The sequence below is a fragment of the Poecilia reticulata genome, chromosome 21 (assembly GCF_904066995.2).
Source record: "Poecilia reticulata chromosome 21, P_reticulata-male-v2, whole genome shotgun sequence".
Lineage (NCBI taxonomy): Eukaryota > Metazoa > Chordata > Actinopteri > Cyprinodontiformes > Poeciliidae > Poecilia > Poecilia reticulata.
The window spans coordinates 22,492,539-22,513,873 of NC_088850.1; the positions used below are offsets into that span (position 1 = coordinate 22,492,539).

The window sequence follows — 21,335 nt, forward strand, 5'->3', positions numbered from 1 at the left end:
GAATAATTCTGGGCCACAGAAACACTCAACAATCAACATAAATCATAAAACTGATTCCTTCACATCTTCATCTCAGGTTAGAATATAAATCACTTATTTTCCTTCTGGATGTTTAGCCAACCTTTATCGTCAGTGGGTGTAGGTTTAATTCTTAAAGTTGACTTGATCACTAACTATCTGTTCAGATAACTGGAATAAATAAACAAAGACCAGATGAAACCAAGAAAGCTGGAATAAAACAAAGTTTCTGTAAGATTTTCTGAAATAAATATTAAAAGTTGCCCAATCCATAACTAAGAACAATACAAATTGTTCAACAGTTGGAGGATAATGCTTCTAACATGTAATATGAAAACATCTACAATCAGTGGGCTGGATCATGTGGGCAGTTGCCCAGGGCGGCATTACAAAGGGACGTACAACCACCAGACTAATAAGAAATCTAACGTATCTGTTCTCTACTTGAACATGTTTTCTAGAGCTTCTAATGTTTGAAAAGAACTGCAGCAGGTATTTACATCCTAATGTGTTAGCATTGGCATCCTTATGTTTTGACAAGTCTGCTGAGAAAAGGCAAACTTAATTGTGTGTTTTATGCAGCAGGACTGAACTGTACTCTGTTCCAGTGTTTTGTGTTTCATGGTCTAGGGGTGACAGAGAGCCTGGCCTCATCCAGGAAGTCATGGAAGAACCTCCACCGTCTGAAGTGACAGATATCTTTAAGAGAGCTTAGAGAGGCGAGTCTGGTTGTATCACAGTGTTGGAGCAGATTTACTCTACAAAAGAGGCTGAATGGGACATTTCCCCTGTTGCATGTTTGACTTTATTGTAGTAAAGACAAAATGGACCCTTTCCTGGTTCAGGCAATAAAGAGATAATGTGATAAAAATGGTAAAAATATAATCAGGATGGAAGGAAACAGCAGAACCTCTGACTTTATGCAAACATGTCATCTAGCAGTGATGGAAGCATTTATCTAGCAGGCCACCCACTGCACATGGTGTTTAACTGTCAGCTGTTAGTTCCTTACTTTGACAGGATGCAGGTATCCGCCCGGCCTGGAGGGGGCAGCGTGCTCTGCCACTGCCCCGTCCTGGTCCAACGTCTCGGTCAGGTACGCTATGTAGTTAGTAGCCAGGACCAGGACGTCCAGCTTGGACAGCTTGGTGTCGGGTGGGACTGAAGGAAGAGCTGCCTGGGAGGAAATGTTTAGTTTTTATATTTTAATAAAAACCGGAGAGGGAAAAATCTGCTCTGAGTGAAAGGAGGTGAAAATAACAGAACAGAAAAAAATAGGAATTTTTAAAAATAGCCTTGTGACACCTGTGTGTGTGCGTGCATGTGCGTGTGTGTGTATGTGCGTGTGTGTGTGTGTGTGTGTGTGTGTGTGTGTACCTGCAGGCTGTGGAAGGCCTGCCGCAGGTTGCGCACGCGGCTCCTCTCTCGCGCTGCGTTTTCTGGAGAGTGCTGGGCCCTCGGGGGCCTGCTCTGGACCACGGGGCCAAAGGCGGGAGCCGAGTTGGACCTGGACCCACACACGGTCTGCTCCTGAAACACACAGCACCCTTTATACGACCAGTGCTTTATCTGATCTCCAGTTCAGTTTGGAACGGCGTCAGTAAATCACAGGGCTCCGTGTGTTTTGTCAGCTTTAGAGCCGCTCAGATTACCGGCTCTCACTCTGATCGGACCAAATTGGAAAAGAGAAGAGCGGTGGCAGGCTCTGTGTGTTGGGACTCAAATGGGTGGACTGACACAAACAGAAACAGCAGCTGTCACAGACAGAAGGTTCATTTGTTAGTTTTTACAGGGTTCAGTATTTTCCTTTCAGATTTATACGAGATAAAAATGGAGAAAATGAAGCTTGAACATTTATTTCCAATGTGACTTTTATTATTAATCATCTTCCAACTTCCCACTCAAAACATCTGAGTGACCATTGAAATAGTACCAGTTTTTAAATTAAATCATCAGTCAGATTTACATATAAACTATATCTGAATGATGTCACTAATATAATATGTATTTCCAGATGAAACATTATATTTATTTGTGCTGCATTAAGCAGACTTATAAATTCATTACACTTCTCGGGAGAAAAAGAAAATCAATCCTCTTAACAATCAAATCTTAATGCTTAAGAACAATCCCAAAAGCTACACAATGAATGATTGAATAAATAAAATATGTAATTTGTCCTTTTTTAAAAATAAACGATTCAACTTGTTTTAGATGTTTGCTTAAAAATGACTCCTAAATGAAAAGTAAAGATCCTTTATTTATTGTTTTATTAAGGACATTTTACATAATAATAATTATTATTGTTTTATTACTATTATTAAGAGGAAGAAGAAGAAGCATTTCATCTGTAAATTCTGATTTATGCAGTCGCAAAGTGAAAGTAGAAACATTATGTTGGAAACTCTTATAATTGAAATAAAACAAAGCAAAAAGAAAACCATAAATTCACTGCAAATATCTTAATGCACATGAAATAAAACTAAAGTAATTTACAAATAACTTTTCAGCAAAAATATCGTAGCTTAAAAATCGGAAATAAATTTAAATAAATAAGTAAATAAATAAATAAATAAATAAATAAATAAATAAATATCGTAGCTTGTTTGAAGTCAATATCTTGATATTGATTTAAAAAAATATTGTTTTTCTGGCAGATTGTTTCATTATAACAAAGCATATTTCCAATGATGTAAGTGAAATAATCTCAGTGCCAGTTTTTATCTATATTGTCTTTGAACAAACTCCTATATCTTGTTAAGAAGTTAGTACTCTTTAAATAAATCTAAAGATAGTTGCACTGTGAACTAGATAAAAAATTCTTGTTCAAAGTATTTTGTGTTTTTGTAGTGTAGATTCATCAAATTTAATTACAAAAATATATATATATACAGCTCTGGAAAAAATGAAGAGCCCACTGCTCTGAGCCCCACGGAAAACCTCCTGGTTCTTCCACCAAATATTGATTTCTGAACTCTCCCTGAGTTCAGACATATTAGTATTGTTGTTTCTAAATGAATATCAACTTGTTTCCTTTCATTATTTGAGGTCTGAAAACGCGACATCTTTTGTGTTATTTTGATCATTTCTCATTTTCTGCAAATACATACAAAAGTTTTGCTTGGAATTTCAGAGACATGTTGTCAGTAGTTCACAGAATAAAAGAATAATGTTCATTTTACTCAAACATATAACTATAAAGAGTAAAATCAGAGAAACTGATTATTTTAACTGGTCTCTTCATGTTTTTCCAGAGCTGTATATAAATATATAAACAGTTTGAATCTATGACTAAATAGTCCACATTATCAGCATATCCAACCTCTTTCAACTAGTCCTACAGGAAGAAATAATACAAATATGATGGTTGTGATGACTAGATCATAATTTATTAAATTGTGCTCTGTTGTTCTGCCGTAGTTTCTCTTAGAAACCAGGGTCATGTTTTAGTTAAACTAGAGAAAAGGAACTGACCCACTTCCTGGGCTCCTGGCGGCTGCTGGTGGTGCTCTCCCTGTGTCCCTGTGGGGCTGCTGGGTGGTCGGCCGCTGCAGCGGGGCTCTGATGCACCAGCTGCTGGTTCACGGTCACCGACATGAGCCCTTCCAGAGGGTTGACCGCCATGGGTTCTGCCGGAGAGCCGCAGCAGACTCCCAGCGCGTCGGAAGGACTTAAATCACTGTGGCTCGGTGTGTTTTCATTGGCCGGATGGAGGTTTGCTTTAGACCTCAGCAGGCTGCTGTGAGGAAAGTTCATGCTGTCTAGTAGGTAATTCAGTGAAAGCACAACAAACCACCTGACCCGAGGTCATCTTTTCATCTTCTCATCTTTAAAGCCTGATCTGGATCTCAAAAGAAGCTACTGACTCAAACAGCTGAAAGTACTCATCACGTCTCTTCCTGGTCCGGCTTGGTTCTGTCTGGCTAATCCGAAGCTCCTCAGTAGGAAGCCCCGCATCCACCCAGACCCATCAGGCCGCTGGCGAACACTGCAGGCTCTGGGCTCTTCCTCGTCCGTCCGCTCAGTTCCTCCCAGCATGACCCCTCTCTCCCTCGCTCTGCGTCTCTCTCTGCTCCTTTCCTAATCGGGTGAGGTAATGCGGGAAACTTCATGTGGTCCTTATCTCGGCCGCCCGGTCATCCTGATCCTCCCCTGGCCGTTCGGTTGCCAAGAGGAGCAGGCGAGCAGGCAGTCAGGGCCTGGGGGAGTGCAGCGCTGGGAGGGTGTCCCAGGCCGGGGGCTATGGGGGGCCTTGGGAAACTCGGAGCTCTGCTAGCAGCTGGACAGGGGTGGGATCTGAGACGCGGGGCAGCGCGACATTAAACCTCACCAAACACGGACAGGCATGGAGAGTAGTTTGCTTAACATTTGTTTGGTTTTTCATCCTGATTTAAGGACATTGAAAGATTAGAGTCAAGAGTTTGGAAGATGAACAAGATCAGAATAAAGTGTTCCAGCAGTGATGCTCTGCTGGTCACCACTGCTGATGGAGAGGTTAAAGAAGAAGAATTTATGTATGATTTGGTATCTGCATAACAGACATGTGTATCCTATCTGAGGAGAGGCAGAATCCTCCAATCATCAACTGCAATCTACCAAACCAGAGTTAAGTCTGAAGGGGTGAAGCATCCTGTTATAATCTACATTTAACCAGCTTGGAATTATACTTACACAAGAATAAATATGACAGCCTATGACGGACATTGTAGATGGGAAAAAAGGAATACGTTTGTTAGAAAAAAAGAAACAAATTTTCTAGAAAAATCTTGTAAATTTCAGAGTTTGAAAAGTTGAACGTTTTCAACTTTTGAAACTCAGAAAATTTGCATAAATTGAAGATTTTAGACTTTTCAAGATCAGAAATATCCATGTTTTGTGCAAAAGATTTCTGAGGTTAGCCTTAAAATTTCTGAGTTTTCTTTGGCAAAAATAAAAACTCCTCCTTTTTTCTGTCTACAATAGCCACATTATGCCGCCGTAACTAACGGTTCAAAAAACAGTTTTTATTCCCAGGCTTTTAAACTCAATGGGATTTAAGGTTTTTTTTATTTATTTTTTATTATTATTTCAGTTTATTTAACTTTTTTAAATTGTGTTGACAGGAGCTTGTTGAAGTACAAATTTCATCACCCAGACTTTTTCGGAGAACATGGCAATAATGTTATTTCCATTTATATTTTCATGAATACTAACTATTTGAACTGAAAGGAATGAAGTTAAAGATTCAGTGACTTCAGAGAAGATATTTATGATGCAGTCAGATCTGGATTCACTTTCAGCTGATGAATTTAAGCATCCGTTAGCTCTGTGATAAATGAATTAACAGTGATTGTTCTGCTCTGCTTTTCCTGTAAACAGATATTACTGAAAAAAAAATGGAGTCTTGGGTCCCACTGGCTTTTTTCTGGATGCCCTTCTAAGGACTTGGAACTAGGTTTGTTATTTGAAAAGTAAAATTAGCCTTATTAACTGAGACGTACCGCTATTAAACACCAACAGCAAGTGATTCACTCATTTCCATACTAGAAGAGGCCATATTGAAGTGTTTCCAGATTAAAATCTGGATTTCACCTGGACTTTTCTGCTCAGTTAATTGCCAAATTAAGCAGTGCCAGTTCATATTTATTCCATGTTCTTGTTCTTTGTTTTTGTTACATAACAAACTTAAAAAGTCCAATGCTCTGTTGTGCCATTTTAAAATGTGATAATTCTGTATTTATTGCACGTATACAACTGCATCAGTGCATTAAGGGATTAATGATGGAGATATTTTAATGCCTTGTTTCTTTTGGGGGGAAAATCTCTTTAAATGTCTGCTGTGGTTACCTCAGGTCAGACTTTAGCACTCAGCTGTAAGTTTTGTTGAGAAGCAAAAAGAAATGGTGAGAACAAAACAGTAATGCACTATTAGTTTTATTATATCTGAAGGTGTACAATACATTGCTCGAAATAGTAAAACTCACATCTTAACATCTGCTGAATATTTCTACTGTAAAAAAAATGCTGATGTTGGAAACTTTTCGCACTCTTCATTAATAAAGAAAACAAAAAAGGCCTTCATTCACTCTCAAGTAAATCCTCTAAATATGTCATCAAACAACATAAAGCATCTCCACCATCTTCATGTAAGACTCTTCTGTTTCCAGTAAGTGATCAATAATTGCATATCCAAATCTTCATCAAACTCTAAACTTCATCACTGTAGCTTCTACCACTACAAGCTTATGTTACTTTAAAGATCATGTAGATCTATTATGAAATGGACTTGTCTATAGATAACAATGACTCAGCAGGTTTGATATACAGCAGATATGATCATTATTGTGAAATAATTGTGTGATTATTTATACCTTCATATTATCTAACTAGTATCAATTGGAATGTATGATTCTAATGGAATTGTAATTGATTTCAATTGTCTATTTTTGTAAAGTGCCTCGCGTCGACATTTGCTGTGAAATGGCACTATATAGATAAACTAAATAGAATTAATAGTGATTATTGTGTTTATCTGTGAATTTATGTCTGGGATTTTTATCACTCATCACAATGAATTTTCTCTGGTGGAAGAGATACTATTTTCAATAAGACATTCCTGGTAATCAACTGAAACTGCTGCTAAATGATTAACTAATAACGTCCACTTAGACATTCTGTTAGAGGTTGTACTGTGGTCGCCATCCAGCAACGGCCACTGCTGGTCACCCATAAGCAGAGCCAGAGACAGAAATAAAGATGGTGAGGCCATTCCAGAACAGAAACGGAAAAACGGTTTACTCAGATGTATTACACCGGTTTACTCAGGTGTAATACATCTTACATCAAATAATGTTAAAATGTAATTGTTTATTTATTTTTTTATTCATCATATTATGAAAAGTTTAGCCCTTCATGCTATGCAAAGATGGTTGGTCCTCTTGGTACAAGAGAAAACTCTGTTTTTTAAGAAAGTGGTCACCTATTTAATCGTTAGTGGATTGATAAGATCCATTTACGTTTGTTTGACTCATTAAAGATTCAGTATTGTGTATTTTCCAGACTCATAGTCACTTGATTGTGCTATAAAATGATACTGTTACTTTCAGTTGTTATGAAAATGCTATATACATCAAATATTACTTAAGAAATTTGACTTTGTTATTTCATGCCTTGAAATTGGGCCTTTGTCTCTTTAAAAAACTCCTGCTGTTTCTGAAACTCCGCCTTCAGGAAGTCATCACAACAACACTCCTCTATTAACCCTTTAACAAAATTTTACCAGTGTTTCACTGAAATGAGATTCAACAGGCATTTGCTAATTGCTGCTGGCTAGTCTGAAGTATCTGAGTGGGGAAAGTGTGGCTGCTATGTGAGGTGGAAACTTGGAAACTGCAGCTCTGAGGAGTTGCGTCTCGAAGGCGGGGCTAACCAGGCATGTTGCACAGCTGAATAGTTGCCATGGAGACTAAATTATTTCTGAAACATGCAAGAAAGAATCAAAGCAACACTCCAAGAATGGTTTGGTAAGGGAGTATAACACAATAACATGATATAAAGCTAAAAAAAAGTACATTTTGCATAATACGGCCCCTTTAATCAATTACTTGCATCACTAATTCCTGGTCAAATAATAAAAAGTAAAAGTAAAGTAAGAGCCACTCCTATTTGACTCCAGGAAGATTGAAATGTGTCTAAATGGCAACATGGCTGAATATTAAACCTGACTGGTCAGCAAGTGTTATCACGGCTGTGGCCTGAGTGTGGAGGTCTTCTGCTATCAGTCAGAGGAATGCTTGGCACCTTGTCTATGCTGTCAACACAATAACACTGGCTGCCCCCTGACATCCCATCTGCAGCTGCTCACTCTTCTCTTTTCAGCACTCCAGGCTGTAGTGAATGAAGTGCCTAGATATTCATTAAACAGCTGGACTGCCAGCACAAACCATCTCTAAAACCAGTCAGTTTTATTACTCCGTCATTGAAGGAGAACAGAAAAAATTCAGAAATAATGATTTATGTAAAAAAATTTCTGAAAAACATGCTTTATGCAACAATTAACTGTAATATGTTGCCTCTAGTTATTTAGGTGCTTTCATCTGACAGCTAGGTGTGTGATGTGTGTGGGTATTTGAATATTACATGTCCCAAATATATGTTATTCTAATCCACTAAAATGTTCTGATTCCACTAAGGGGAAAAAAATCACCTCCTTTCTTGGCTAAATGCAGGAGAAAACATTTGGCATCTTATCCATCAACCTTCTACTCCTTCTTCTTCTTCTTCATCATCTCCTCCACTGATCTTGTGAACTGCTGGATGTCCTCCGCCATCAGCCGGGGCTCCTCCATGGCAGCGAAATGGCCGCCACGCTGCATGGGAGAAAAGCTGACGAGGTTGTGGTATTTCTGTTTGACCCAAAGCTTGGGCGTATGCATCAGCTCGTTGGGGAAGCAGGCGAAGCCCGTCGGAACAAAGACCGGTATCCTGGGAACAGAAAGCGATCAAATGACAACAGCCCTCCAGCAAAGCAGAGAATTACTTTATAGCTTGAACATTAAAAGCTTTCATGATTTCTCTGATTTGATATATCTTACTGGATTTTCTCGACATCAGTTTCAAGGAGGAATGCAGTGGTCTGTTGATAATGTAAGGACTGGGTAGGATCTAGGATGAATTATCACTCACTTAGCATGGGGCGCGTCCAGACCTTTGCCAAAGTTTTCCTTATAGAACCTCATTGAAGAAACGATGCAGCTTGAAGTCCAGTAGATCATAACGTTGGTAAGCAGGTCATCCAGAGAGAACTTCCTGTAAGGAATGGATCAGGATTTTACTCAAATGTGTTCTAAAAACCAAAAATGGAAAGTGTAGAACTTACTGGAAATTTACTTGAACTTCTTTCATTGAATAAAATGTTATGGGCAATGCTTGGACAGATAGATTATCCAGAAATGTAGCGAGCTGCTGTTTAGAAATCTTTAAATAAGACTTAAATATATTTAAGTCACAAAATATTTAAGTTTTGGTACTTAGTAGGTGCAAGACTTTAATTAATTACATAGACATAGACACTACAATTAATTGCATTTTCTTTTTCTTATGCAAGTACCAAAAGATTTTTTTTTTTTAAGTCCTGAGCCGGAACCTTTGCATTGTGTTTCTGGTACATCCGTAAATTTGACACATAAGAAACATCAGCAAGCAACAGCGATGGACAATAAAGCCGCTTCTCTTGACCCACTGGTCATTGGGTTACTTCCTGCTTCAGAAAACAATCTGATGGAACGCTGGAGAAGACTGTTGTTGTGTTCAAGTTGTTCTAAAAGAACTTAGCCTATCAGTGAAGCTAATCAAACCTAAAATAGCATCTTAAAGCTAAACATGTAGCAGCAGCACAGACACCTTCAATGCTAATGTCATCAGCGTCCACAGTCCACATTTATAAAGAAGCTCCATGAATGATCAGGAGTTCCTGATCCAATAATGTAGCAGTAAAATTTATTTTTTATTGAAAATGTTGCTTATTTTGCTTATATGTGGTTTTTAGACTAAAATACAATTGTGATTAATTAATTACAGTCTGTGTAATTAACTCAATTAAAGATGTTGATGGACTCCCACGTCTAGTGTTTAGCTGTACCTGAATGCAGCATGTCTGCTGTCTCATCAAGCTCTCACCCATGGAGATTCATCTCCTTACATGACATATGAAGTTTGGCCTGACTGAATGCTCCAGGCAGCTGGATTTGGACGTAACCTAATTTTTTTCCAGTATCAGTGGTTGACAATGTTTCAGGTGAGTAATATAATAACAGTTCAGTGCAGAGTAAGATATGTTACATTTTTCTGTTGAAAGATGTGCAATGTTTCTAGTTTAGATGTCCCTTTTTTGAAGTTAGACTCCTTCCACACATAAACCTTCTTCAGTTGTTCAGGTATGCAACAAGGTTTTATATGTTTGGTGTCGAATTGACAGGGATGTACTGGACATTTACTGTTCCATCCCTAACTTAACATTAGAAAAATGTCTCCCTTTAGCACCTATTCCTAACCTGGTGAGTCCTCCGTCTTCCAGGTTCCTGAAGTCATGATCTGTCCATGTGGAAAACTTCTCCAGAATGTAGGCAGCCAGACCGACAGGAGAGTCATTCAGCCCGCGACCTGACAGAACAAAACAATCACTGTCATTTAGGATTTAAAATAAAAGACTTGCATTGAATGATCAGTTCTTACCGGCTGTGTCAGGTTTGGTCGCCTGGATGTGCATGTAGCCAGATTCTTTGATGGATTCCAAGACCAGCTTCTCCATGCAGGGGTAGAGTCGCTCTACGTCTGTTTCAGTGAATCCGAACAGCTTAGGGAAGCGGCGGCCAAGCATGATGGACAAAGTCATGAGCAGCCCCGGCTTGGAGGGGGGAGCAAAGTTCACGTGCAGACCTTTAACAGTTCTAAGGGGAGTGAAGGAAATAAGACATTGAAGAGTTGTGTGAACCGTAGTTAAGCTGGGCCTGTCATTAAACAGGGGTGTTGAGTCATACTTGGGCTCCAGCTGAGCCATGTTAGTGGTGACCAGCCAGCCCCAGTCCCCTCCATGAGCGTAGAACTGCTGGAAACCCAGACGCTTCATCAGCTTGTGGAAGATGCGTGCAGCACAAACAGAATCGAAACCTGATCATACGAGGGCAGAGGGAGAAACGTTACAGTTACTGCAAACTCCACTGAGAACCTGTGAGAACTACAACCCTTCTACTGCTAGTTAGGTTTAGAATGGGGTGAATGAAGTTTTGGTTAAGGTTAGGGTTAGGAATAGACTTGCATGGGAAATGTCGGGGTTAGACATAAATGAAATAACTAAGATGAATGGGAGTCAATAAAAAGTCCTCAGACTGATAGAAGTACAAGGATGTTTGTGTGTATGTGAATCCTCTTATCTGCACCTGCTTTTCTGGATAAAGTTGAAACATTGATGCTATGTGCCAGATGCATCACAGCTGATACCTTCACATTCCTAGGGTGATATTTTCAACTTGTGTTCTTTATGGGTGGAATTTCTAACAAAAGTAAAAATAAGATTAAAAAAAATAACTTATCATAAAGCCTTACACACACATTCAAAAGTAAACATAAGTGTTTACTTGCATATTGAATAGAAATTTTGCTCTTCTTTTAATTCACAGTTTTTTGTCATAATAAACAGGAACTGGTACTTTTTCAACATAAAATGTTTTTATGTCAAAGTTAGAAGACAAAAACCAACCATATATGCGGTTTACGTTGATGCAATCGAAGTAAAGTGAAAACCTTTTTTGTATTTTAAAATGTATTTTGTATGGTAAAAATTTTTTGTTTGTGTTTAGTAACAACAATAAAATGTAGTGGGTCCCTCAGACCCACAAACATTGGTTGAGTGTTTGTAGGTCAAACAAATGGTTGAAAACCTATTTCCACACCACCTGGTTGTATTCAGGCCCAGCAGTACTTTACCTTGCTTATTGACATGGAACTGGCTGTTCTGGTGTACTGCCCCAACTGCCACAATACTTTTAGCTCTGTAATACTAATTAAGAGTCAACATTCGGCATGAGTCCTTCCAAACTGACCTTTCTTCCGTGGTGCTTCAGAAAAGCCGTAGCCTGGAATGGACGGACACACCACCTCAAACACAAGCTGACCGGGATCCGAAGGCTCTGTTAACATGGGGATCAGCCCATAGAACTCATAGAATGAGCCGGGCCAGCCATGGACCATTATGAGGGGAATGGCTTTTGTCCCCTCAGGCACTGTCTTGGGCTTCACGTGCACGTAGTGAATGTCAATGCCTGGTTAGAAGTTCAAAGAGGTCAAAGTTATCTGCGTAGCTTCTTCATGAACGTGTCAGCTGTGACGCCTCACCTTCAATGTTGGTTTTAAAATGTGGGTACTGGTTCAGTTTGTCCACTTGTCTCCTCCAATCAAAATCCTTTCTCCAGTAAGAAACCACCTTCTGCAGGTAGTGAGAGTTGAAGCCGTAATGAAACTGGCTGTCCTCCAGCGAGGGAACAGGACGGGTCTGGTCCATCCTCCTGTACAGGTCCTAGGAGACAACAGGGACAACAGAAGGAGGGAGGACAGGATGAAGATCTGGAGAAGATACTGCGGGGTCTCAGGTGGGTTTGATTAGCTCACCTCCAGCTCCTCATCACTGGTGGTTACTTTAAAGGACCGGATGGTGAGGTCTTCCTCAGCATTGGGGGGCGCTCCAGCCCCCCACCAGCCATCCTCGGTCTTCAGAACCTGGTTCTTGCGCCTCTGAACCAGGAAGATAATCAATCCTCCGATCACCAGGGCAACCAGCACTGCTGTGAACATTATGCTTCTGTAGAGAAGTTAAATATGAACAGAATCGGACATAAAGTCGTAAATAAATCCTTCATTTAGTCACTAAATGATACAATAATAAATAAAGATAGAACTTAATAATCTAGAAACACAGGATGCACACAGAATAAGCTAACCTTAGCATTTTGCTCATTTTAACCTATACACTAATGTTTGCATAATAAAAGGAGTAAGTCCACGTAACACTCTATATAATAATTGGTAAAAGACAATACTATCTGGTAGAGATGTGCCGATCAGGTTTTTTCCTGCTGATACCGATACCGATCACCAATGAGCGCTGATCACCGATACCGATCACTGATACCGATCACTGATACCGATCACCGATACCGATCACATAATTATTATTATTATTATTATTTTATCATAAACACTACCGGTAACATTATGTGGAAAAAGGAACCATGAATTCACCTTAATTTAGACAAAAACTTGTTTTTAATAACTTTTTCCAAGAAGAAAACTAAACAAAACAGGCATTGTGCAAATTGTACTGCTATCAGTAATACTATCTTAAACAGACTGATAACTAGTATGATGGCTCTGAAGAGGCTAAATAATGCAAAGAGCCAAAATAAAACCTCTCAACATTGCCAAAAAATTCACGTATAAAACTTAACATTCAAAGGCAAATACAGGATCCATTACAATAAACAATCCTGAGTTACTGAATGAAAACTTCCTGATAGCATGGCGGCTAGCTGATTACTGCTAGTTCTGATTGGCTGTTTCTGACTGAGCGGAGTAATTATGCAGAACAGGTAGGAGATCGATTATTTTTTTAGAGATTATCTGTCTCATGTTAGGACAGCGAAAGTTTTAATACGTATGTAAAATGTATTTTTTAGGTTAGATGCTGCAGCTTTAAACAGAGGTTTGGTGTGAGAGTCACTACCAGGTGGAGCAGAAGCGGCGCTCCGTCTGTGAAATATTACTACCTGTAGCGCGTAGCAGCGGTTCAACAGCGAGAGCAGAACCAGCGTCTTACATCGCAGCTCGAAGACTTAAATAATTTTGCGGGTTATTTGTTTAGCTTTCTGACCGTCATGCTAATCCGGGTGAGTGTTTGTAGCTGTGCGCTGCTTTACCTGCTATCTGATCCTCCATATGTCTTTTTTACTGCAGTGAGCCTCGATGTAGCCAAACTCTGTCAAGTATGGCATTGTTTTTATGTCGTATTAGCTTCGTTGTGTTGATGCATTTTGACGTGCTTCAATTTTCCGCCGCAACACGCAAACTTCCCCATTCACTCAGTGCGTTATAGTTCCACATCGCTTAGGATTTGTTGCTGCACGTTGTGTGAAGGAAAGAGGAGACCAGCTGCACAGGCAGGCTGCGAAATGAGATGCAGGTGATCGGTATCGGCAACAAGAGCCAATGATCGCCGATCACCGATCATGCACTTTTTCACGAAAATCGGCCGATTATGATCGGTGATCGATCGATTGGCACACCTCTACTATCTGGAAATAAGGTTTTTCTTGTAAATACTTGGAGGTGTGAATATAATCTTTATCATAAATACTAAAACAGTTAATAACATATAAAAAATTATGTATTACCAAGGTCACATTTTAGCCATTCCAAATAAAAAAGATTTTACTGTTAAGGTTACGTTAATTTTTTTGTTGGTTGTTTTATTAATTTTAAATTACAATCACGATCAGTATAAATGGAACTTGAATCAAAACAAGGCAACGTATGATTTTGACATGGAGGTAGACATAAATGGAAGTTTTAAAGCACCTCTGGGGATTGTGTCAAACACCACGCCATATTGTTTAGGTGCATTCTTTACCCTCACTGGTAGGAAACATCCAGAGCATGCTAAGTTTTATACAGCTGTATGGAGACACTAAACTCTCCCTGACTAAAAAGTAGGCTTTGATGACTATAAACATTTATGATGAAAAAATCCCAGATAGAACAGCATAAAAACTGAAGGACCAGCTCCCTATACAGTTGGTTCATATGATATGAGCAGCAAGTCTGTGAAGGAGTGACCCCTATCAGACTTTTGCCTTGGACTTTCATACTTTGTAGTCCACTACTGGAGAGAGGACAGGCTGAGCTGGGTTGTAAAATGTTTGCAATCTGATACCAGTATAACCGATAGAACTTTAATGAACTATTGATCATTCAGAGCTTGTCTCTAAGACAGGAAATAAATGCTAGATGTAGCTAGATGCAGTTTACATTTAATAAATCTAAACTGCACACAATTAGGATGAATGACTGGGTGAACAAATGACTTTAAATGATGTTCTTTGGGAACCAGGAGAAAATACTGAAAGTAACAATACTCTAAATACTTTCATCAATACTTACTATTTACTAGTGCCAAAATAAATCAAAATAACATTACACTTGTTATGATGAAAACCATGACTTAGGATCACTAGTTTGTTTGATGTGTGTGATTTTAAAAATTCAACTTTTACCAGTTTTAAACTAAAGTAAAAATTTGTGGGTTTGAGAAAAGGTCTCTACGACTTCAGATAGAGATTGACTCAGTATAACCGGATAAGCCCATGAGTCTGTGGTGTGACCCAAAGCTGAGCCACAATCCTTCACTGGCTCCAGACCCAGCGGGAGGCTGAGTGGACCGAAACAGAGTCTGTGTTGTTGTGTCTGTGACCAGCTGACGGGATTATAGGGCAGCACTGACCTAGCATGAGAGCTGCATGACGAAGCTTCTATGCACCAACATGGACCCAATCATTCCTGTTTCTATGAAGACGTTCAAGTTCTGCAGTTAACCAGCGGGACAGGGGCGAAGGTTGAGGGAAAAGCCTCCTCAGTCCCTGGCATGTCGTTGTGACGCAGTTCAGTGACCTGTCTGGAGCCTGAACGCAGGATATCCATGGCTATTTTCTGGAACAGACTGCCCTTCACTAAAAATTGTCTAAAAATTTAGTCACACTCCTTACTGCATCAAAACAGCACATTTTCCCCTGCTTACATTTAGCTAGTCGATGTACATTAAAGGCAGACCCTGCAAATGCAAAACCTAACATGTTATTATTATAATTAGATGGAAGTGTTCAGCTGTTTCTACTATGGACATTTCATTAAAGTTGTGTTCCTGCGCCCAGTAAACGCAACATTGTCTCTCGGGACTTAAACGCCTCTCAGATTTCGCCTCGTGTATAATACAGAGAAAACAGCTTTAACTGTTCATTAATTCACAGGAGAATTCCCAAATTAGAAGGTTTTTACCTGAAGTCTCACAGACCCGCAGGAGGAAAGTTCACAGGAAGACGGGACACGGTGGACGGACGGACGGTGTCTGCTCTGTTTATTCCCAAACTCTGCCGCTTTCCTTTCTTCCTGTACAGTTCTTTACAGCAGAACTTTCTCACATTCAGTCAAATTGTCCACACAGTTTAAATCGCACTGAGCACGAATTGAGGAGGAAACACGCAATAGTTTTTCCTCTTGGAAACTGAGCTTGAGAAGAGGATGATGGGACATGTAGTGTTTTGTGTTGTATTCCAACTGGTATGAGTACAATACGTCATATTTTCCATTAAAAAAACCCTAAATTTTATTTTCCAATTGACAGTAATCATATACTTTCCGTTTTATATCAAAGCCGCATATTATAAATTTTAGTTAAATTATTTAGATAAAAACAATGACACTCAGAAAATATTTTTATAAAATTCATTGTTTTGTTTTTTTTGCCGAACTTGATCGGAAATAAAAGATGTAATGGTAACACTTTATTTGAAGGGGTGTGCATAAGACTGACATGACACTGTCAAAAACATGGCATAACATCTATAATGAACATAAAAGAGTCTTTATGAATGTTTATGACAGTTGTCATGAAGTGTCATTCGGTAAATAATGACAATGCAAAGTTGCTCTAAAAGTTGCATTTAAAGTTCATTAAAAATGCCAACTTTGCATTATCATAATTTACAAAATCATGCAAAGTTGGCACTTTTAATGCAACTTTTAGAGCAATTTTGCATTGTCATTATTTACAGAATGACACTTACTGACAACCGTCATAAACATTCATAAAGATTTATGTTCATGACAGATGTTATGTCATGTTTATGACAGTGTCATGTCAGTCTTATGCACAACCCTTCAAATAAAGTGTTACCAATGTAATTAACCCTCAGACACGTGTAAAAAAAATGCTCCATTTCCAGTGTTTGTCATTTATGGCTATTGTGTGAAAGAATGTCATTATTAAATTGAATGTACATGCATATTGATAATTGAGTTTGCTTGTAATTCAAACCTTTTTGTGCTGAAACATTTAAGGAGTCGTGACTACAAGGTATACAATAAAAATAGTCCTACAGATGTACTATGATGATACTATTAACCACATTGATGTGCGATGTTCTCTTCCAAAAATCAAAATTTGTTTTTGTCTGTTTCAAAGATCAGAAGGTTTAGCAGGTTACCTAAATCCTATTATTTCTGTAATTTTCTGTTGTAGGTTTAGTTATTTGGGCTTGTTGTAGCCACAAATGAAATAACTGACCGAACATCTTTCAGAACTGTTGACTCCACATGCCGCGTTCTGGGTTGGGGCTCCTTATTCTCACCTGGGAAGCAGCATCAGGAAGCAACAATGCTAACATTAGAAAAACTACAGCAGGGATGTTGGTTGTACCAGAGAAAATAAACATTTATTGAAATCGCTCTGGCTTTCGCAGATGTGGAGATTTCGCTGTAAAAACTGGATTCTTCCTCACTTACGGAGGAAACGGCTTTGTATGAGCACAAGCAGATAAGGAAAATGCTAAATGAAATCAAATACAGCATCAAAATGCAGTCATAGAGGCATAGACAAAAATCTACCCCCATGAAAGCAGAAAAGAAATGTAACCTCCTCTAAAGTAGATATTTTTTCTCCCATTGTCTTCTAGTTCCTTAACCATCTCAACAGGCTACACTGGGTTCCACTAATACCATCAGATGTGTGTTTAGAATGTCTGAAAACAAAATCTGATAGTATTTAATGTACTGAGATGGGATAAAACAAAATCCTCAGAAAAAAAATACATAGACTGAATATTAATCTCTCCTCTGACATTATTCCATCAGTGTAGCCTATCAGATTATTCCCTCCACATCCCCTCTCAGTGACTGATGTCTCTCAGTCTCCTCCACTGGTGCCTCTGTGCTCTAAACAACAAACAAGTTCTCTGAAATTAGTCCCGGCGTTCCAAAAGCAAAGTGCATCAAGGGCGTGTTAGTCCGTCTCCATGGAGCCACTGTGGGTCTCCTTGGACACCATGAGTCTCATCAGTTTTCCATGGAGCTTCTCGATCTTCTTCACATCCTGAGCCTGGTCTGTCTTGTACTGTAGACACTGTAAGGACAGAACATATGGGACATGAGGCCAGAGACAGGAATCTTTTAAAGGAATAGCTACTAGACTGCACAGGCAGACTAGTAGCATAAAAAGCTTCATTAGTTAAATTTTAAATGACTGAAGTATGTTTAGTTAATGAGGTATGTCTCATTGAGATTTAAAAAAAAAAATCTCTTTTCCAAGAGAGACTTGGCCAAGAATGGCAGCAGAACACTGGAGATTACAAATCCAAACTAAAGATATCACAACCTAATTGGAATAAATATGCAGAATAAAGAAAGAAACACACAGGACAAACACAGCCATAAAAGGAAAAATTAGGAGTAGAATACAACTTGATATTAATCAAAGCATTTACAAAAACTACTTCAAATACAACTTGAATGAGTGGCCTTAAGTACATTACAAGAGACCAAAGGCAAGCTATTTTAGAAACTATGAAGAGTTAATATTTTTCTTGTCCTAAAGAGAAACAACAAAAAGTTTTATTTGGGTGGTGAGATGAATAAAGTTAAACTAAAATCAAAAGTAATTCTTTCTGCAGAATATAACTACCAGACTGTTGGCTGGTTCAGAGGATCTCTTGTAGATCATATTTCAATATTGCAATTTAATATTGTCAATTTTAAATTAACAACTACACTGGTCATTGACTTTGTGTGTGACTCCACTGGATTCTCATCTCCCTTCAGAGGGCCATCTGAGATTTCTCCCATTGAACTTGATTTCTCCCATTGAACTCGATTTCTCCGATGGAACTTCAGTTTATCTGTTGCCAGTCTTGACTACATTCCGTTGTAGAATTGTAGTTTTAGAACTGTACCATGGCAGTCTACAATGGTAAACTGCCATTGTAGTTTACCAAAGGCAGAATGAAGCCACACAGTAGGCGTCGGACACGCTTGTAAATATTGAATTAACTTTAAAAATCATGTTGTTAGTAAATAACATCAATTTCAATCACTCAGAAAATGTAAAAAAAAAAATTTGATGTTTCATCTATCCATTAGATTCTGGCTTTCCAACAGGAGAGTTTTTAGTAGAGGTCCTACTAAAAGGGCTCAACACAGAAACATTTGTATTTAGTTGTAGCAAAAAAAAGCAGAAACTGGAGAAACCTGTAAGGTTGCACTGTGCCTTTAAGTATAGAATTTCAACTTGGACTCATAGTACTTTCGTAATTATCATACATTTATTTGATATCAATTGCTAGTGTGAGGCAAGTATCAATACATCTGATGCCATAACATTTTCAGTCCAAAACTCAGCTTGATCTAGAAGAAAATGTGGAACAGGCTGGACTTCTGACAAACAACTTCTATAATCATTACCTGATTATCCTGACCAGGGTTTGAGTTCAGCTTGTTTTACCATGCGATCCAGTGAGTTTCAGACAGATCAACCTTTGTGATACTGAAAAGTTTCTGATTTTCCTTACCTCATGGTTGAAAACATTTATTTTGTAACATGTATCAGTTTTTATCTATACGTCCATCTCACAGTAGGAGATCAGGGTGAGAAAATCAAGTGTTGTCTTGTTTTTGTTCCCAAAACAGTCAGTCAATGAAACTGACCAATAGAAAGCAATTAATCCTGTTTATTCTACTCCGGTTTTCAGTTAATTATAATAGTGGTCCAGATTACATCAACACTGAGAAACAAACCCACAGGTTTAAACTGCAGGGTTTAAACCCCACGGGCTACATAATAAAGTAATAAAGGGTCATTCTTTCTCTTTTCAAATGGCAGATTGATTATTCCACAGCTCAGTTTGTAAAACGTTCATTCAATTCAATTCAATCCAATTGAAAGCTGTGAAATAGCAGATAAGGAGGCTGCGAATCAGAAGCTAACTTCACGAGGTGGAGTTTCCCCAGACTGCAGTGTTAAAGTTAATCCCTGGGTCTCTGGGCTCTGATTGTGACTCACCACGGCGTTGTCTGTGACTTTGATGCAGAGGTTACCGTCGCAATGCCTGTACTTCAGGACCACCCTGACCTGTACATACAACCACAGATTCCACAGTTAAACAGGAGAGTCAGCACTCAGCGTCAACATGTCGCCAGCTAAGCAGCGTGTTAGCCAGTAGCGCTTATTTCAAGCAAATCTTTCGTTTATTTTATGTTTTTTTACCTTCATTGGATCCGCCAGGTACAGCTTTTCTGCTGCCCGAGCGAACTCCTCCCAAGTCTGATAGTAAGGCATTGTTTTCACTCGATGAAACTACAAAACAGCACCGAAATACTCGGTTTGAATCAGCCGGAGAAGAGTTGCTAAATTCCGAACAACACATCAGCAGCCGCAGGAAGGCTAGCCAATCACAGCGAAGCGAAACGGAGGCACACGCTTTGTCAGCTGCAACCTTTCAAAATAACGCTCCTTTAATAGATAACTCTGTAATTTCATTCAAAATTATGATTCAAGCAATACAGAGACTGTTTCAGAAAACTTCTATAAGATAGATATTTTAACTATCATAATCTCACACAATGATTTGGATGACAAACTGCCTCTTGCGTTTGTAAGCTGTATTAGACAGGCTTTTATTTTTAAGGAATTAAAAGAACGTAACCCGGAAAAAAATTCTTCACAGCTTGTGTATTGCTATAGCTCATTTTCTAGTGATTAAAAAATAACACAATTATCCTATTTTCTGATCGATGCGGAACATTATGTACTAACTTAGATTCAATTATATTCATTTTTTAAAGAGAAATACAATACAATTCCCCCCTCACTTTATTTGTTTCCACAATAAAACAAAATGGACAAAACTTCACTTCAACTAAATATAAAAAGCAGAAAATATACAAAATCACTCTGCGACTTATTGTTGTACAATGACATATGATTTTTTTTTTTTAGGATAGGTTCCAAAACATATAGAATGTTTTTCAAATGTTCTTCATTTTATCCATGGACGTATTCATTTTAGGTTAGATGTTAGATTTTAACGCCTAACCAAAATGTGCTATTCGTAGCTTGTCCACTAGATGGCAGACGCAGTTAGGGGTGTTTCATAAATAAGAACACGGGAACAAGATTCAACCAAGAAACATGAGGTTCTACTTAAAAAAAAGTTCAGAAAGATTAAATCGACTCAGTTGCATCCTGCTGAGGTGGAGTGAGTCACTCCAGTCCTCCAAGTCTTCCTGACTCTAAGGCAAAATGACAAAGTGCAGAGCTAAAGATACATCCAGTCTATCAAATACAATAATGTTGTGAAAGTTTGTACATGTTTGCACCTATGTCTGTTTTTCATTAGTTTAAAATGTGTTTTTATGTTATTTTACTTAACTTATTCTTGTTGTGAAAAACAAAAACCCGCACAAACACAGTTAAAACCTTTTTTTTTTTTGCGTGATACATTTAGAACCTCAAAAATACTCTTGTTAAAGTCCTAAACTTACATGTATTCATTTTGTCCAAGAAACATGAGTTCAAATTAACATTTTGTATTCTATACTTTAGTGGGTGCTAATATGGACACTTTAAATCTATGGTGGACAAAATAAAACCCATGTTTCTTTTAGCTTCACTGGCATTTAGCTTTCTGGTTCATAGCTTTGGATGGGACGGAGGACAGTGTCCTGGGTGTCCTGGCACCTCATCA

The 21,335-nt window shown here is 38.5% G+C and overlaps 3 protein-coding genes across 3 annotated transcripts in view; all 3 read right to left on the bottom strand.

Moving 5' to 3' along the window:
- tcf23 (transcription factor 23) overlaps positions 1 to 4,275 on the bottom strand; it is a 6,324-nt gene extending 2,049 nt beyond the window's left edge. Inside the window, exons 1-3 of the mRNA XM_081602269.1 lie at positions 3,493 to 4,275; positions 1,396 to 1,548; positions 1,031 to 1,195 (exon numbers count right to left, since the gene is read on the bottom strand). Coding sequence (XP_081458395.1) covers positions 1,031 to 1,195; positions 1,396 to 1,548; positions 3,493 to 3,774 — 600 coding nt within the window. The 5' untranslated portion in view covers positions 3,775 to 4,275. The remainder of the gene's footprint in view (positions 1 to 1,030; positions 1,196 to 1,395; positions 1,549 to 3,492) is intronic.
- A 1,637-nt stretch (positions 4,276 to 5,912) lies between these two features.
- Positions 5,913 to 15,835, bottom strand: ephx1 (epoxide hydrolase 1, microsomal (xenobiotic)). Its single transcript, XM_081602429.1, has 9 exons — positions 15,598 to 15,835; positions 12,163 to 12,352; positions 11,890 to 12,070; positions 11,598 to 11,816; positions 10,536 to 10,665; positions 10,231 to 10,445; positions 10,050 to 10,158; positions 8,683 to 8,805; positions 5,913 to 8,481 (listed from the first exon to the last, which is right to left on the bottom strand). The coding sequence occupies exons 2-9, from the start codon at positions 12,343 to 12,345 to the stop codon at positions 8,259 to 8,261; spliced, it is 1,383 nt and encodes a 460-aa protein (XP_081458555.1). The 5' UTR covers positions 12,346 to 12,352; positions 15,598 to 15,835; the 3' UTR covers positions 5,913 to 8,258.
- Positions 15,836 to 17,161: 1,326 nt separating this feature from the next.
- On the bottom strand, positions 17,162 to 20,043 carry srp9 (signal recognition particle 9). The gene is made up of 3 exons (XM_008398557.3): positions 19,856 to 20,043; positions 19,652 to 19,720; positions 17,162 to 17,719 (listed from the first exon to the last, which is right to left on the bottom strand). Exons 1-3 carry the CDS (start codon positions 19,925 to 19,927, stop codon positions 17,600 to 17,602), a joined length of 261 nt encoding a protein of 86 aa, XP_008396779.1. The 5' UTR covers positions 19,928 to 20,043; the 3' UTR covers positions 17,162 to 17,599.
- Positions 20,044 to 21,335: the final 1,292 nt, after the last annotated feature.

Coding starts and splice junctions, on each gene's coding strand:
- ephx1 (XM_081602429.1), bottom strand. CDS start 12,345: ATGTTCACAGCAGTGCTGGTTGCCCTGGTGATCGGAGGATTGATTATC. Junction 10,446..10,535: donor ATGGCTCAGCTGGAGCCCAA/GTATGACTCAAC, acceptor CACTCCCCTTAG/AACTGTTAAAGGTCTGCACG. Junction 8,482..8,682: donor CTGGACGCGCCCCATGCTAA/GTGAGTGATAAT, acceptor TTCTGTTCCCAG/GATACCGGTCTTTGTTCCGA.
- srp9 (XM_008398557.3), bottom strand. CDS start 19,927: ATGCCTTACTATCAGACTTGGGAGGAGTTCGCTCGGGCAGCAGAAAAG. Junction 19,721..19,855: donor ACCTGGCGGATCCAATGAAG/GTAAAAAAACAT, acceptor TTGTATGTACAG/GTCAGGGTGGTCCTGAAGTA. Junction 17,720..19,651: donor AAGTCACAGACAACGCCGTG/GTGAGTCACAAT, acceptor CTGTCCTTACAG/TGTCTACAGTACAAGACAGA.